Genomic DNA, 15323 nt, shown 5'->3' with positions numbered 1-15323 from the left:
CAACTTATCTATGAATATTATTTGAATCTTCTCTGAACTCTTTTATGCATGAATTGATATCTTTGTAATTCTCTTCGAACTATCGGTTTAGTTTGGCCAACTAGATTTGTTTTTCTTGCAATGGGAGAAGTGCTTAGCTTTGGGTTCAATCTTGCGGTGTCCTTTCCCAGTGAAAGTAGGGGCAGCGAGGCACGTATTGTATTGTTGCCATCAAGGATAGAAAGATGGGTTTACATCATATTGCTTGAGTTTATTCCTCTACATCATGTCAATTTACTTAAAGCGTTACTCTGTTGTTCATGAACTTAATACTCTAGATGCAGGCATGAGTCGGTCGATGTGTGGAGTAATATTAGTAGATGCATGCAGGAGTCGGTCTACTTGACACGGACGTGATTCCTATATTACATAATCATTGCCTTAGATATAGTCATAACTTTGCGCTTTTCTATCAATTGCTCGACAGTAATTTGTTCGCCCACCGTATTATTTGCTATCTTGAGAGAAGCCTCTAGTGAAACCTATGGCCCCTGGGTCTATTTTCCTTCATATAAGTTTCCGATCTACTATTTTGCAATCTTTTACTTTCCGATCTATAAACCAAAAACCCCAAAAATATTTACTTTGTCTTTTGTTTAGTTTTATCTATCTCTATCAGATCTCACTTTTGCAAGTGACCGTGAAGGGATTGACAACCCCTTTATCGCGTTGGGTGCAAGTGTTTGATTGTTTGTGCAGGTATTGGTGATTTGTGTGTTGTCTCCTACTGGATTGATACATTAGTTCTCTAACTGAGGGAAATACTTATCTCTACTGTGCTACAACACCCTTTCCTCTTTAAGGGAAAAACCAACGCAAGCTCAAGAAATAGCACTTGCGCTGTCGCTGGTTATGGAAATTATAGGGCTAAGGGGAGTGCGCGCTGCCTAGTACGCATTCACACCAAGGCGTAACACAAGATTTGCGTGTGCTGTTAGCCACAGTAAGACAAAAGACACGACAGCGGAGTCAGTGCTTCTCAAAGCACCGGGGATCACCCACAATGATGTGCAGATTCCGGAGGATGCTCTGGGCCATCTTAGGGAGATGTTTGACTCGCCTCTATAGGAGCCACATCTATGTGCGATCTTGGCGTTCGTTGGGAAGACAATCCCACTAAACCTGGCGCACGATTTAGACAAGCTGAGCAGCTGGCCGTCTAGGCAGCGTGCGGCAGGATGTTGGAGGCCCCTCACCCTTCATTGTGTCTTACATAGCTATGGACTTGGTGTGTTAGAATGTTAGGGGGCTTAACAGCCCTGCTAAGAGGAAAGTACCTAGAGAGTTCGTGGGTTCGATTCATGTGGCATTGGTGTGTATCCTTAGACCAAGTTGGAGTCGGTAGACCAATTTTTAATAATGCAATGGCTAGGGCTATCTTATGATGGTTTTACCTACCTTTAAGCACCTGGTCCTGGGTCAGGACTCCCTGGAACGGACGATTGCGCGGCAAAGATCTAGACTGCGCTGGTTAGGAGAAGGAGATGCGAACACTAAGCTGTTTAATATGATGGTGAATGACAGGAAGACCAAGAACTTCATCCCGGCAATCATGGTGGATGGGCAAGTGATTGTTGACCAGGAAGGTAAGGAGGAAGCGTTTCATCAGGCGTATGCCCAGCTCCTGGGTAGGACAAGGACCTCCACTTTGAGGATCGAAGCATCTCTACGACAATTGCCCCCCGAACCACTCAGCAGGGCCGGCTCTATGATTTCGAAGGCCCCGGTGCGAACCCGACCAGTGGGCCCAATAGAGAGAAAAATCCAATTTGATACATGAAAATATAAAATTGCTATAAAATCATAAAACTAATATATTTTTACTAGAATCAAGCATATGTTATTTTCCCTGTCTTTGTTCCAAACCAAGTATCATGGAAGTTACAACGCAGAAAAAACATATTGAAATAGCATGCTAACCTCCAGTGATCATGTGAAGCGAGACTTTCGTGCATTTTTTGACGCAAAATCACCAATGAGAGTGTCAAGATCAATACTATCCAGCATATTCTTCTCAATGCAGCACATGGCCAATCCATTCAATCTTTCTTGAGACATCGTTGACCTCAAATAATTTTTCAATAGTTTCAATTTTGAGAAAATCCTTTCAGCTGATGCAACAGTCACAGGTACGGTCAAAAGGATACGATAAGCAATTGAGACATTTAGATAACAATCCGCATCTCTAACAAACTCAAATATCTGATCCGCTAACATGAATGTGTTTGGCAATGTCATCTGCAGTACTTTTAGTTCAGAAACGAAATCATCTAGATCGACATCTGCTGACTTACCATGAGTGAATTTGTTGACAAAATTAGTGCAACATCTTCTTAGATCATTATCACCCAAGGACTTCAACTCTTTCGAGTTGAACAAGAAACCAAATATGCTCCCAAATGTCTTCAGTTCCTCAAATCTAGTAGTTAGGGAAGCAATTGCAACATCAATCATCACCAAAAAGTATTTAACTCTAAATGATTCCACCTCACTTGCTTGCGTTTCTTCATTCTGGTTATTTTCGTCATTGCCACTAATTTCATCAAACTGTCTTTTTCTAGTAATACGTCTCTTGACAGGAAACAAAGGTTGTACACCCATGTCAATTGCAATAGATCTCGCAATATCCAGACTAGTTGCAAAGCCGTCATTTCTGTACTTCTTAAAATATGAGATGGCACCTTCAATCTGTTTAAGAGTAACATCAATGCACACAAACTTAGACTGCAACTTCTTACTCACCATGTTTACAGTGAACAAAATGTCATGCCAAATGACCATGCCAAGTAAAAATTCAAATTTCTCAAGTGCGCTAGCCAAAGATTTTGCATCGCTCTTAGTCTTGGCGTCATCGGTAGAAGTTCTCTTCAATTCCAGTAATGCTTTTCTTAACTCGGGTGCTTGATATCTGATAGCCTGAACACTCTTTATTCGACTCTCCCATCGAGTGTTACACAAAGACTTAACTGTCATTTTTGGAACATGATCAAGCAATAGCTGCCATCTTTTAGTAGAGCTTGAAAACAATATATAAATTCTTTGCACAACACCAAAGAAGGTAACAGCTTTACCGCAAGATTTTGCCATATCACTAAGAGTAAGGTTCAGGCTATGACAAGCGCATGGCATGAATAATGCTCTTGGATTAGTTTCAAGTAGTCTGCTCTGTACCCCTTGGTGTTTTCCCTTCATGTTCGAACCATTGTCATACCCTTGTCCACGAACATCTTTAACATCCAAACCAACAGATTTAAGTGAATCTATTAACACATTATAAAGTCCAAGTCCGGATGTATCATCCACCTTCAAGAACTCTAGAAAAAACTCCTCTATTTTTGTAGTAGTACTTGACATGTTTACGCACCTCACAATTAGAGTCATTTGTTCATGATGGCTCACGTCAGGTGTACAGTCCAAGATGACAGAGAAATACCTTGCATCCTTAATTATCCTCAACAGAGAATATTTAACAGTGCGACCAAGAAGGGAAATTAACTCATTCTGAATATTATGGCCAAGATAATGATGATGGATTTCACTATTCTTAATGCGCTGAAGATGCTCTTGCATTACAGGATCAAATTCTGCCATCATTTCAATTACTCCCAAAAAATTTCCGTTGTTATCTTGATATAATTTCTCATTCGATCCTCGAAAAGCCAGACTATGTTTAGCAAGAAATTTCACAGCAGCAACAATTCTAATTAAAACAAGTCTCCATCGCTCCTTCTCCCTTGCAATCTCTTGTTGCATGTCTTTATCAATTATTTCCTTCTTACTTAGCCTCAGCCTTACCTCATTCCAAGTATTCATGTTAGTGATATGCTCAACACTATTCTCATGCAATTTGAGCTTCTCACTAAGATGTCTCCAATCCTTCAATCCCTCGGATGCTAGCAGACTTTTGCTTTTTCCAGATTTAAACAATTTGCAACAAAAGCAGTAGACTTTATTCACGTGTTTAGAGTACACTAACCACCTCCGATCACTGAACTCGCCATTCCTTAACTTTCTTGTGTAGTAATCATATGAAAAATGCCTGCCACTAATTTCATCTTCGGGAAACACAAGATTGTATTCCCTTATAGGTCCTTTTTCAATGAGAATATCTCTTGATTTATTGTCAAGAATATTCCAAGTTCTAGGATCATATATATCAAAAGAAGAACCCTGCTCATCTGCATTTCCAAGATTCTCATGGTCACTAAAATTTTCCGTGTGCTGATCGGCATCATTTTCCGCAGCATTATTTTTCTCGACATGATTTTCCTCAACGGCATTCTTAGTATCATCAGGTTTTTCTTCACCATTTGTGATATATAATTGCTCTGAATTTGTAGCAGCACCAGTCCTCAAGACAAACATATCCATAGCGCCTTCCTGAGATTTAATCAACTTGTCTACTCTTTTCTTGTTGTTTCTTTTCTCACAGCCAGATAGATGTTTTTTAGGTAACATGATTATGCTGCAAGTGAGAAACACGAATACAGTATCAGAGATTGAAGATGTTATGTTTTTAGATGAGAAGTTTCAGAATTGAGACCACCGGAAAATATTCGCCTATACATTAGGATTTATGAATAGATTGATCTGAGAATTATTACCTTCTGAATGATGATCTTGATTAGTTGATCTCTTCCCCGAATTCTTGCCGATTTGATCCCCAAACTCAGCTCCAGGTTCGGTGCGGTGCGCTGGTGTCGGCGTCAGGCGGCGTGCTGCTGTGTCGATGCGTCTCTGTGCTCCTGTGTCGGTGCGTCTCCCTGGATTCCAGGCGAACGACAGGGCAACGTGCGTTGCCTGGGCTTGGTTGGGCAGGCCCTAGTGGTGGTTGCGTGCTGCTTGCTGGGTGGGCTCAGAGCTACCTGGGCTGGACGTTAGTCATTCTTTTTTTCCACTAATCCGTAATATATAATATATATACTGCATATATACTATGGGCCCCCTTTTAGTCTGGGCCCCAGGCCGTCGCACCTCTCGCACTGGTCCAAAGCCGGCCCTGCCACTCAGGTATGGCCAAGCCCGAGAAGCTGTGCCAAGAATATATGGGTCCCCTCGGAGAGGTGAGCCTCACCTGCCAAGCATCCCACTTGGCACACACTGGTCAAGGAAGCTCTCGTCCTCAAACCACCCAAACTCAAAGAAAAACCAAAGATTGCGTTTCAAAAGTTCCTCACCGGATGTGAGGACAAGTGGGTTGTGATCTGGCCCAATCATGGTTTCAGCACTGACACTGGATGAACAGTTTTCCCGTTAGAGATGAAAACTCGGTCAGTTTGCATCACTTATCCTTGCTGGATTGAATCCCACGGTTAAAAGGAAAAGTGACTGACCCAAAATAAATTTTTAGTCGCCTGACCATTAGCCGGTCCCATTTGTCGATCATCGTACAAACAATCAAGTAGTTAGGAGTGCGATTATCTAACTTCTAAGTTTTAACCCGACGTAGCAAAACGATCCAAGCTCTCGCAAAGTGGTTTTTACCGGTGCTAGGAGCTACAGGTGATTCCCTCACCAATGCCTTGCTACCATGTGTAAAGGTGTGGGACCACCTGCATGTGTATATCAAAGTATTGATGTAAATAATTTCTTTTATTTTTGTTTTAAGTCAAATCAATGTCAGATCGATGGGACCCATGTCAGGTGAGAGAGATAGGCTATCCTGACGTTGCATGTGGTGTTGTGGTACAAATCCTTTCCTTTTGTTTTCTCTTTAGGATTTTCAACCATTTCTATCTTTTAAACCATACTGTTATTTTTGAAATATTTTATATATTTGAATTCCTGAAGCCAAGAGCTTTAGGATAAGACCAAATTTGGATACATTTCAAACATGTTTTAATTTCAACATTTCAAATGACTGAAATTAGGTTTCTGAAACAAGCGAAATATGTTTTTTGAAATAATTGAAATTAGTTTTTTCATTGAGTGAAATCAATTTTGAAATATGTTTTCTCAACTGATTGAAGTATGTTTTCTCAACCGTGTGAAATTATTTTCTTTAGATGAGTGAAATTTGTTTTCTATACACATGACACATATTTCGGTGTGAAATACGTTAAATATAGTGAAGTGTGATTTCTAAAATGAGTGAAATCTAACTTTTGTAAACGGGTGTAATGTGTTTTATGAATCTAGTGAAATGTGAAACTGACTGAAAGATTTTCTGAAACTAGTAAAATAGGTTTTTTGAAATAATTGAAATTAGTTTTTTTCATTGAGTGAAATCAATTTTGAAATATGCACTAGTACAAAACAGGGCTTTCGTCACAGGGCAATATTCACATTAGTCCCGGTTCAGTCACGAACCGGGACTAATGTGAGCATTGGTCCCGGTTCGTGCGGCTAAGGCATTAGTCCCGGTTCACCTGGGCCCTTTAGTCCCGGTTGGTGCCACGAACCGGGACTAAAGGGTGCGATGCCCATTAGTACCAGTTGGTGGCACCAACCGGGACTAAAGGTTAGTCCTCTAGTCCCGGTTGGTGCCACCAACCGGTACTAATGGGCTTTGAGGCATTAGTACCGGTTCATGGCACGAACCGGTACTAAAGGGCCCATCAAACTCTACCCCCCCCCCCCCCCCCCGGACCGCCTTTTCAGTTTTAGAAAAAACAAAAGAAAATGATGGAAATGTCAAAAAAATAAAATAAAATAAGTTTCCCATGTGATATGTGGTCTAGTTGTTGGGAAAATTAACAAATATGAATTTCGACTTTATTTGCAAAATCTCTCTAGAATTTCTTAAAATGGGCATAACTTTTGCATACGAACTCGGATGAAAAAGTTTTTTATATGAAAAATCATCTACTCGAAAAGTTACATCCGAATTTAACTGGGAGAACCCCGTTAAACATTTTCAAAATCCTCAAAAACCTAACAGAAAATAAGATACGGGGCTTTTAAGATCTGGAGAGGCAAAAAAATTCAAAAAATTTCAAATTGTGGTCAAACAATGGTCAAACTAATTATTCTAGAATATTAGTGTTACTAAATAATTATTTCAGTTTTTTTGAATTTTGGTCAAATTTGGTCAAACTGTGGTCAAACAATGGTCAAACTAATTATTCCAGAAATATTAGTGTTACTAAATAATTATTGTTTTTAAAACAATAGTTTCAGACTCAAACAGTGAAATGTGTCACTTCATGCTCAAGCTAAATTCCTGAGGGTTAATGGAATTGACATCTTACTATTGTTAGGAAAACAACAAGTGCAGACTTGGAAACGAGGGAGAATAGAACCCGAAAGTTAAGCGTGCTCAGGCTGAAGTAGTGAGAGGATGGGTGACCGTCCGGGATGTTAGATGATTTGAAATGATGAGGGGTGATTAGAGATTAGAGGATAAATTGAGCAGTGATGAGGGGTGGTGATTAGAGATTAGAGGTTAAAATAATTCAGAAATTTGAAAATAAAAAAAAAATCGCAAATTTTTTTTTCAAAAAAAATATCATAAAATTTCCTTTAGTCAAAATTTTTTTTAAAAAAAAATTCGCAAAAAAAAGGTGGAGCTCCAGGCTGCGTCCACGTGGACGGCCTTTAGTCCCGGTTCGTGTAAGAACCGGGACTAAAGGGGGGAGGCATTAGTAACGACCCTTTAGTCCCGGTCCAAAAATCGGGACTAAAGGCCCTTACCAACCGGGACAAAAGCCCCCTTTTCTACTAGTGATGTTTTCTCAACCATGTGAAATTATTCTCTTTAGATGAGTGAAATTTGTTTTTCATACACATGACACATATTTTGGTGTGAAATAAGTTAAATATAGTGAAATGTGATTTCTAAAATGTGTGAAATCTAACTTTTGCAAACGGGTGTAATGTGTTTTCTAAATCTAGTGAAATGTAGAAGTCACTGAAATCTAAGAGCATGAAATCAAATGAAATGTGTTCATGTGTGAAACTGGTCATTTAAAATATATGAAATACATGAAATCAATGAAATCTGCGATCAGAAATGAGTGACATAAGAATATTTCAGATACCTGAACTAAGTGCTTTTGTAATGAGTGCATGTGGAGAGAGAGTGCATGTGGTACTGTATGTGGTGTTGCATGTGGTTTGTCTGGTGCTGCATGTGGTCTGTCATGTTTTTTAGAAAAGGAGGATGACTCTGGCCTCTGCATCTGGGAGATGCATGCGGCCATTTTATTGATTATTTTTTAGGACCTTACAAAGTAGAATAACAATATGTCTGAACCCGCCATCTTGGCAATATCTGCCGCTACTCCTATCCAAATGATGAAGGGGTGCAACCTAGGCCACATACCCAGACCTCTCACCTAAGCCTAACATCTAAAGCCGGAGGCCCCGACCGAGCCATCTGCCGGGTCCGAGGCTCAAACCGGTCCGACGCACTCACATGTGTCGTCGCCGCCATCTTCCACTGGTCCATCTTCAGAGCAGATTGAGGTGACAACCTTGGCAGGTCCTCCGCCGTTGACGCCACCACGACGCCAAACGACGACCTCCACCTATGCGAGCCTTGGCAGGTCCTCCGCCATTGACGCCACCACGACGCCAGACGACGACCTCCACCGACGCGAGTCCATCTCCAAGCAACGAACGTAAATCCATGCTAGGATAGGGCCGCACCACCGCCGTCGCCCACCACATACAAGCGCCACCCAACCCCAAGGTTCCCAAAGCGGCGCCTTCAAGAAGGGAACGACGCCGTGAGCGCCGCCACCGCCCCACAAAGTTAGGGCTTTCGCCCGGGAGACCTAAGGGAAGGGGAAGTGAGGAGATCGGTCCATACCAACGCCTTCAAGGAGGGGAACGTCGCCCTCAGGCGTCGCCGTCAGCGCGGCCGGTCATGGCCGGCCAGGGATTTCGCCCGAACTAGATCCCCGCCACCAGCAGCGCCTCCTGTACAGAACCGGCGAGCAAGAGGAAGCGCGGCCCGACCAGGCTGGCCCGCATGCCGAACAGGGGAGGAGGGGAGGCGCCAGATCGCGCGCACCGACCGTCGTAGAAGCCGCCGCCGGCCGCCAACGACCACCGGATCCCGCCGCCCGCGCGGCCGGGATGCCAGATCCACCGCCAGCACGGCTGCTAGCCGGCCGTGCCTTGCCAATGAAGCCGCCGCTCCAGATCCGGGGTTCCCCACGCAGAGGCAGGGAAACCGAGGCCCCACCGCCACCATCCTTGGCGCTCCGGGCTTGCCCGGCGGCTGCCTCCGGCGGCGGCGAGGAAGGGAAGATGGGGTGAGGAGGAGGGGCGGCTAGGGTTGGGAGGAGGGGCGGCCCTGTTGGGAGGAGGCGGCTCGGAAAGCGAGGTGGTCAATGTGTGTCAGTTGTATTTCCAGCGTATAGAGTTGGGGGGTGCATTTCATGAGTTATACACGGAAAGAGACACGGATCTTGACAACAAGAGCGAACGGTGGATCAAGCACGGGTACATCCGGGCTCCGGTAAAAAAAACATTTCGTTCAAGATCTGCACTCAGATTTCAGCTATGACTGACGTCACCATGGTTTGCTAGGAGAGGCCTTTTTTTATGCAGTCAGGGTCTGTCATAGTAATTCCTGGAATCATTTTTCATCCCGATGTCAAAGTTATTCAGAGTTCCGGAACATTTACAGCAGCAATAAAGCAGACGATCCAGGCCACACCAAGGCAAATCCTCACAAAGGGACCATCTCTTACTTTTAACCCTGACGTAGCAAATGGCTTGATCCAAGCCATTTGTGTTCGAGATCAAAGTGAAATCCCTGTCGTTTGTATTAGATGATCTCCAATATATACAAGTTGTAAGAGAGGCGACGCTTGAGAGAGGCGCCTGTTGAGGAGTCAACCAACGCAACGGTTGATATGAAGTCAACCGCCTGTGGTTCGTGCAAGGGTAGATTACCCCTTAATTAACATGTGTTAATTAAACTCTAACACTCCCCCTAATCTACACTTGTCCATATTGCGTCTTCATCTTAAACTGAGTCTCCTCCAAAACCCTGTGGGAAAAATATGAGGAGTATAGTGTTTGATATGTTGCCAAAACTCCTGCAAACCCAGTGGGAAAAATAAGGAGAAAATGATGCAACACATAATGGTTATTGTCTCTTTTAACTCAATACGAGAAACCCATAAAGTTCCGAGGACAATAAATATGTCATATATACTTTCTTAAAAACCCCGCTGGGGAAAACAGAAAATATGACATATGGTCTTGTGTTGATATTACCTCATTAAAAACCTCTATGAGAACCTATAAAGTGAACTCATGAAGGGAAAAAGAGTATAATATGATGCTTTTAACAGGAATAATTCAGGAAGATACTCCCCCTGATTCTTGCATATTCCGAAGTCGTCATATACCAATTCCATGAACACATTTCTGGAACATAGAAGTTGGTAGAGACCTGGTGAACAAATCAGTCACATGATTTGACTTGCAAGATATGCAATATAGTGATATTGCTTATTATGTATCATGTTTGCATCCGGGCAACACAAGAAACATTATCATTGAGATAATGGTTGGTGGATGTAGTCATGAGGTCTGTTTCGAAGACTCTTCATGAGAGGGCTACCACACCTAGTAGGAACACTAAGCTTGTCTACGATCTGACATTGTGGGGATCTGATTGATGTATCCAATAATATCGGTGTCCACATTTCTGTGAAACTGAAAAACCAGGACAAGATGTTTTATGCCTTGGAGATATCGAAAGATATTCTTGAGTACCAACCAATTGTGTTTCGTGGATCCAATGGCATTATGGAACGTTGAGTCCCAATATCTCATTTTCATCATCTCTTGGTCTAGAGAATGAACTACCATGAGAGTTATGGATAGATAAGATTTGTCCACAATGAATTTCTCCAATATATTATGGATATAGACAACATAGTATACCATAATGTATGAATGAAGGTGCTCAACTTGTAGTAACGAGCGGTATTTTGGTTTACCCAAATCCTTCATTTAGATGATTACATGTATTTTCATTGCAGACACACAAACATGGATAATCATCATTGTAGGAGTAATCCTTATGTATATGGAACTCACTAAGTCGGTTGTACCATATATACCGACAACAATAAGTCGTATGGTGACTTACTAATTTTTACATAATGTATGTTGCATTTTGTATTTCGATTCAGAATTGAGGTTCCGCAGGAACAATCTATATCTGAATCTAGTGATCTACATGGATATGTAATCACTACATCTATCAACTGCAGAGATAGATGATTTTGAACTGCCAATGACATAAGTTATCGGAAAGAGATTCCAGCTCTGGAGAATAGTTGGGTATCTGCGTGAACCCTTGTGCTACAATACTTGCTCTTTGTTTCACCACCTCACTGTTCTCAATTCTGTTTTCAGAAGAAAACTGGTGTAGGTATTGCTTATGAATACCTTCCTCATATTGAGCAAGATCATTTCTACCTAGATTATATCCTTTGCTTGAGTTTAGTCCGAGTGTTGTTCACACTTTGCATTGGCCATGGTCTTTGGATCTGAATCACTTAAAAGGTTTTTTCAATCTAGTTGAGAAATGTATGTCGACAATTGTAGACTTTCGGTTATATGTTTCTCCAGAATCTATATATCATTATATAGTTGATGGAAATATCGTTACCCATGGTGACTGCTCGCGATTTCCCAATGCGATTAAGTCGGGTATTCCGATGTCTCGGTCATTGTGTGCACTATGACCTGGGTTGGTGGAGGTTTCCCGTCCACTAGGTGTATACTACCCATTAGGTGTCTGTCAACGTGAAGTTGGCTTGCATTTACTGATTCACAAGCCTTGATATCCTTGCTTGCGAGAAGCTGAATCCTGATGTACTTCTGCCATACATCTCCCCCTGTTGCTTTGAACGGGGAGTAGAGTGGATTTTGTTGGTACCTCCACTCTTTCAGGCGTACTTTTGCAGGATTGTAGGATTGTGTGACACCTTTATAGTCAGCAAATGAATCTGGCAGGCTATTTGCAATGTGTTGCAAATCTTTTGAACGCATGGTTCAGATATTTGAGGACGTGGATTTGAGGCAGAAATGTGTTGAACATTCCACTAATTTCCTGGCATTCTTTATGGTACTTGAAATCTCCCCCTAATGCCTGGAAATGTTCCTCATTGAATCAGCATACTGGCCTTGAATAACTCCCATGCGAGGGGCTTGAGGTATTGACGGAAATACAATTATTCCTCACATAGATCCCAACTATATGTTGAGAGGCCAATGATGTATGCCGGGTGGTGATATCGGTATGCAACCGAATTACCGCAGATAGGAAATACTTGGTAGATATCCACATATCAAAGATAGAGGGGAATAATATTATGCAGTTTGTCATGAGCGTGTAAAACTGCATGACTCCAACGTAAAGTTGGTAAGTTGCAATTCCAAAGTAAAGATAATGCAATGAGCTTAACTCTTTGGATAGGATTTTACCAAACCATTTTAAGTCTAGACATTAGGACAAATTGCTAAACTTCAATCCAAAGGCCATAGAGAAGGCACTCAAGGAGAATTTTGCAATGGTATCCATTCGATTTGCTTGAAATCGATGTCAGGATAATGAGCCAATGGTTTCGTGTGAATAAAGCACACACTTAAGACCATCATGTAGATGTGTCTTTTAGAACCATGGAATACCTGAATAGTCTACTCAATGGTTGGGAAGAGCCACATACCTCGACTTGATGCATTCAAGGAGTCTAAGTGGTTCACCATACACTTTAAGGTGTGCAAGCCTTAAAATTTGCCTCCCTATGTCACATGTAGTGCACACAAAATCCAAATATTGTTAGAATTTAGCATCATAATAATCATAAACCATTGGAATTGCTGATAGTTTCTGTTTCAACCCAATGTCTCGATTAACAAGGCGAGTATGCCAAGTTTGTCATGTACAAGACACTCTGGAAAACTATCTCATACACAACATGTGCTACAGGTTGTGTCGTATGTGTAGTACAATCTAGATGATACACATAGAATGTGCTTGCCATATCCGTTGCATATGGTAAAGAGAAGTTATTTCTCTTTGTTGTCATCATAAGTTTCGCTATGGAAACTATTTTGACGGATACCTCCATACTTTAGTAGGGTATGAGTTAAACCTGGAAGCAATAAAGCATCCTAACGTTACTCGAGTACCCATAGGGACAGTAAATATGACTCGAGTTGAGCCAACAAATACCTCATCGCATCTAGCGATTTTAAAACATCTCCTTTCTCTCAACGAGAGTGGAAACATTTCACTTCCCTGAGTATAGAGTTCATGGTGCATATGTCCACAAGGCACAAATCATCTTTCATCAGATTGACCCCCGTAGAAATATATATAGACATGAAGATTCTCAAGAAAATCACTGTCAGATATATAGAATACATACAAATGTATTTGTACCAAAGTGCTGATACAATATATTGTGATATACAATATATGATGACAACAATAGTCATGTTCATATTAGAACATCAGAAATGGACATAAATAAATAGATCACAAAGGAGATTGAGGGACTAAATGTAGTCTCCAAACATGTCAGATGATGCATATTCAACCTTCATGTTCTCCATGCTCATAGGGTCCCATGACAGCTTGATGGTGTCATGTTGAGGGTTTGAAGTGAGTTTCAAACCATTGCCCTTGAGGTCCTTTGCGTCTCGGTGGCGTGGCTTGGATTGCACTATCCCATGGGATGCAAGACTGATCTTGATGTCCATGACCTGCTTAAGTAAGTTGTGGCCATTGAGGGCAAGAGCCTCAAATTGTTAGCCATCAATAACTTATGGAGGCAAGCCAGAGAAAAGTAATTTACAAGAAGTAAATTAAAAACCATCATGGTTTTGTAATAAGAATGCAAAATTTTGACTCAAGTGTATAACTTGAAAATGCTCAACCTCAATTGTGGGAACATAACACATTGAAGATCATACAGATCTCGCAGTAATAGAGATAGTCTGCACATGGGCAGTAGATCCAACTCATTACCTTGTGTTTTCCTAATATAATGAGGGAGATGTTATTGTCAAAAATTTACAAGTTTGTTGTGCGGGAGAAATCAATTTCGACCGCTGTGACACGTTCATGAAGAATGGCAATGTGGTAAACACATAGAACATATCATCTCCGGTGAAAAACCGGTAATTTATTTATATTACAGATTGCGTAATATAAAAACATCTTAATGTTGCAAAATTAATAGATTTCAAGAAGGTGGCTCGAAATCATTAGTGTGAATCTCAAATTGCTAAGGGTGACACCTTGAATTTTGCATATTTATTTGCAAGAAATTGAAAATCTCAATTGCAAATAGATGTATTATTCTCGACATGTGTTAAACATAGAAATAGATACATCATAGAAATATTCCGGAACACCTCGTACTCAACGGAGAAATAGTACTACACAGATACTGAATTTATCTTTGCAAGAGATTAAAAAAAAATATTGTAAATGGATGTAATTAATCTCAACACGTAATAAACGCAGAAATGTATTACATCAGATCTGGAATACATCTCAGTACTCAACAGAAAATAGTACTGAAATATATGTACTGGATTTAACAGGTCTAAAACAGAAATGAAATCACTGCTAGAACTACTGTTAATTGAAACAGAAAAAAAAGAAAAAAATCGGCCCAGGCGGGCACTCGGCCCACAGCCCGAGCGAATGTGGGGAGGGACTAGCCGGAAGGCCGCCGGGCCCTGGGCCTCCATAGTCTTAGGCCGGCCCAACAACCGCCGCACCGAATAAGGGGGCGGTTAGGGTTGTCGAAACCCGATCCACTCCTGGCATCGGCGCCTCTGACAAAGGACTTGGCCGCCGCGCCCTCCTCAAGATCCGGCGATCACCGGCGCGCCACGGAAGAACCGTCCTCGTCCGAAGACGGGGGTCGCTGCAGCGGATCACCGGCGAGGCCAAGGCTCGTCGAAGCCCATGCTCCAGGGCGACGGCCGGGGCAGCGACAGCACGACCAAAGAGGCGGCCGAAGTGCAGACCCGTGCGGGTGCTCGAGCCCGCGGCCATCTCCGGCTGTGGCGGGGCGGTGGGGTCGGCGTTCTCCATCCCTGGTCCAAGGCGGAGATGCCGGAGGGCGTGGAGGCGGAGCCCAGGCGGTTGGCGCAGGCCACGGGCACGTCCGGGCGAAGCGCGGCCACGGCCTGGCGCTACGGGCCACGACGCGGGCAGGCATGAGCGGGTGCGGCCGCGGCCACAGCCTGGCGCGTGCGCAGGCGGCGAGGCCACGACGCAGGCACAGGCATCGAGGTCACGACGCAGGAGGGCGCGGCCACGACTTTGGCTACAGCCGAGTGGGGGGGGG

At 42.6% G+C, this 15323-nt stretch overlaps 1 protein-coding gene across 1 annotated transcript; it reads right to left on the bottom strand.

Moving 5' to 3' along the window:
• Positions 1 to 1968: 1968 nt before the first annotated feature.
• On the bottom strand, positions 1969 to 4410 carry LOC120968599 (uncharacterized). Its single transcript, XM_040395496.2, has one exon. The coding sequence runs from the start codon at positions 4408 to 4410 to the stop codon at positions 1969 to 1971; it is 2442 nt and encodes an 813-aa protein (XP_040251430.2).
• Between the last annotated feature and the right edge of the window lie 10913 nt (positions 4411 to 15323).

Source organism: Aegilops tauschii, chromosome 7 (assembly GCF_002575655.3).
Source record: "Aegilops tauschii subsp. strangulata cultivar AL8/78 chromosome 7, Aet v6.0, whole genome shotgun sequence".
NCBI lineage: Eukaryota > Viridiplantae > Streptophyta > Magnoliopsida > Poales > Poaceae > Aegilops > Aegilops tauschii.
This window is presented reverse-complemented; position numbering and strand designations above follow the sequence as displayed.

Bases quoted from the DNA above. Each gene is read 5' to 3' on its own strand.
- LOC120968599 (XM_040395496.2), bottom strand. From the start codon at position 4,410: ATGGATATGTTTGTCTTGAGGACTGGTGCTGCTACAAATTCAGAGCAA.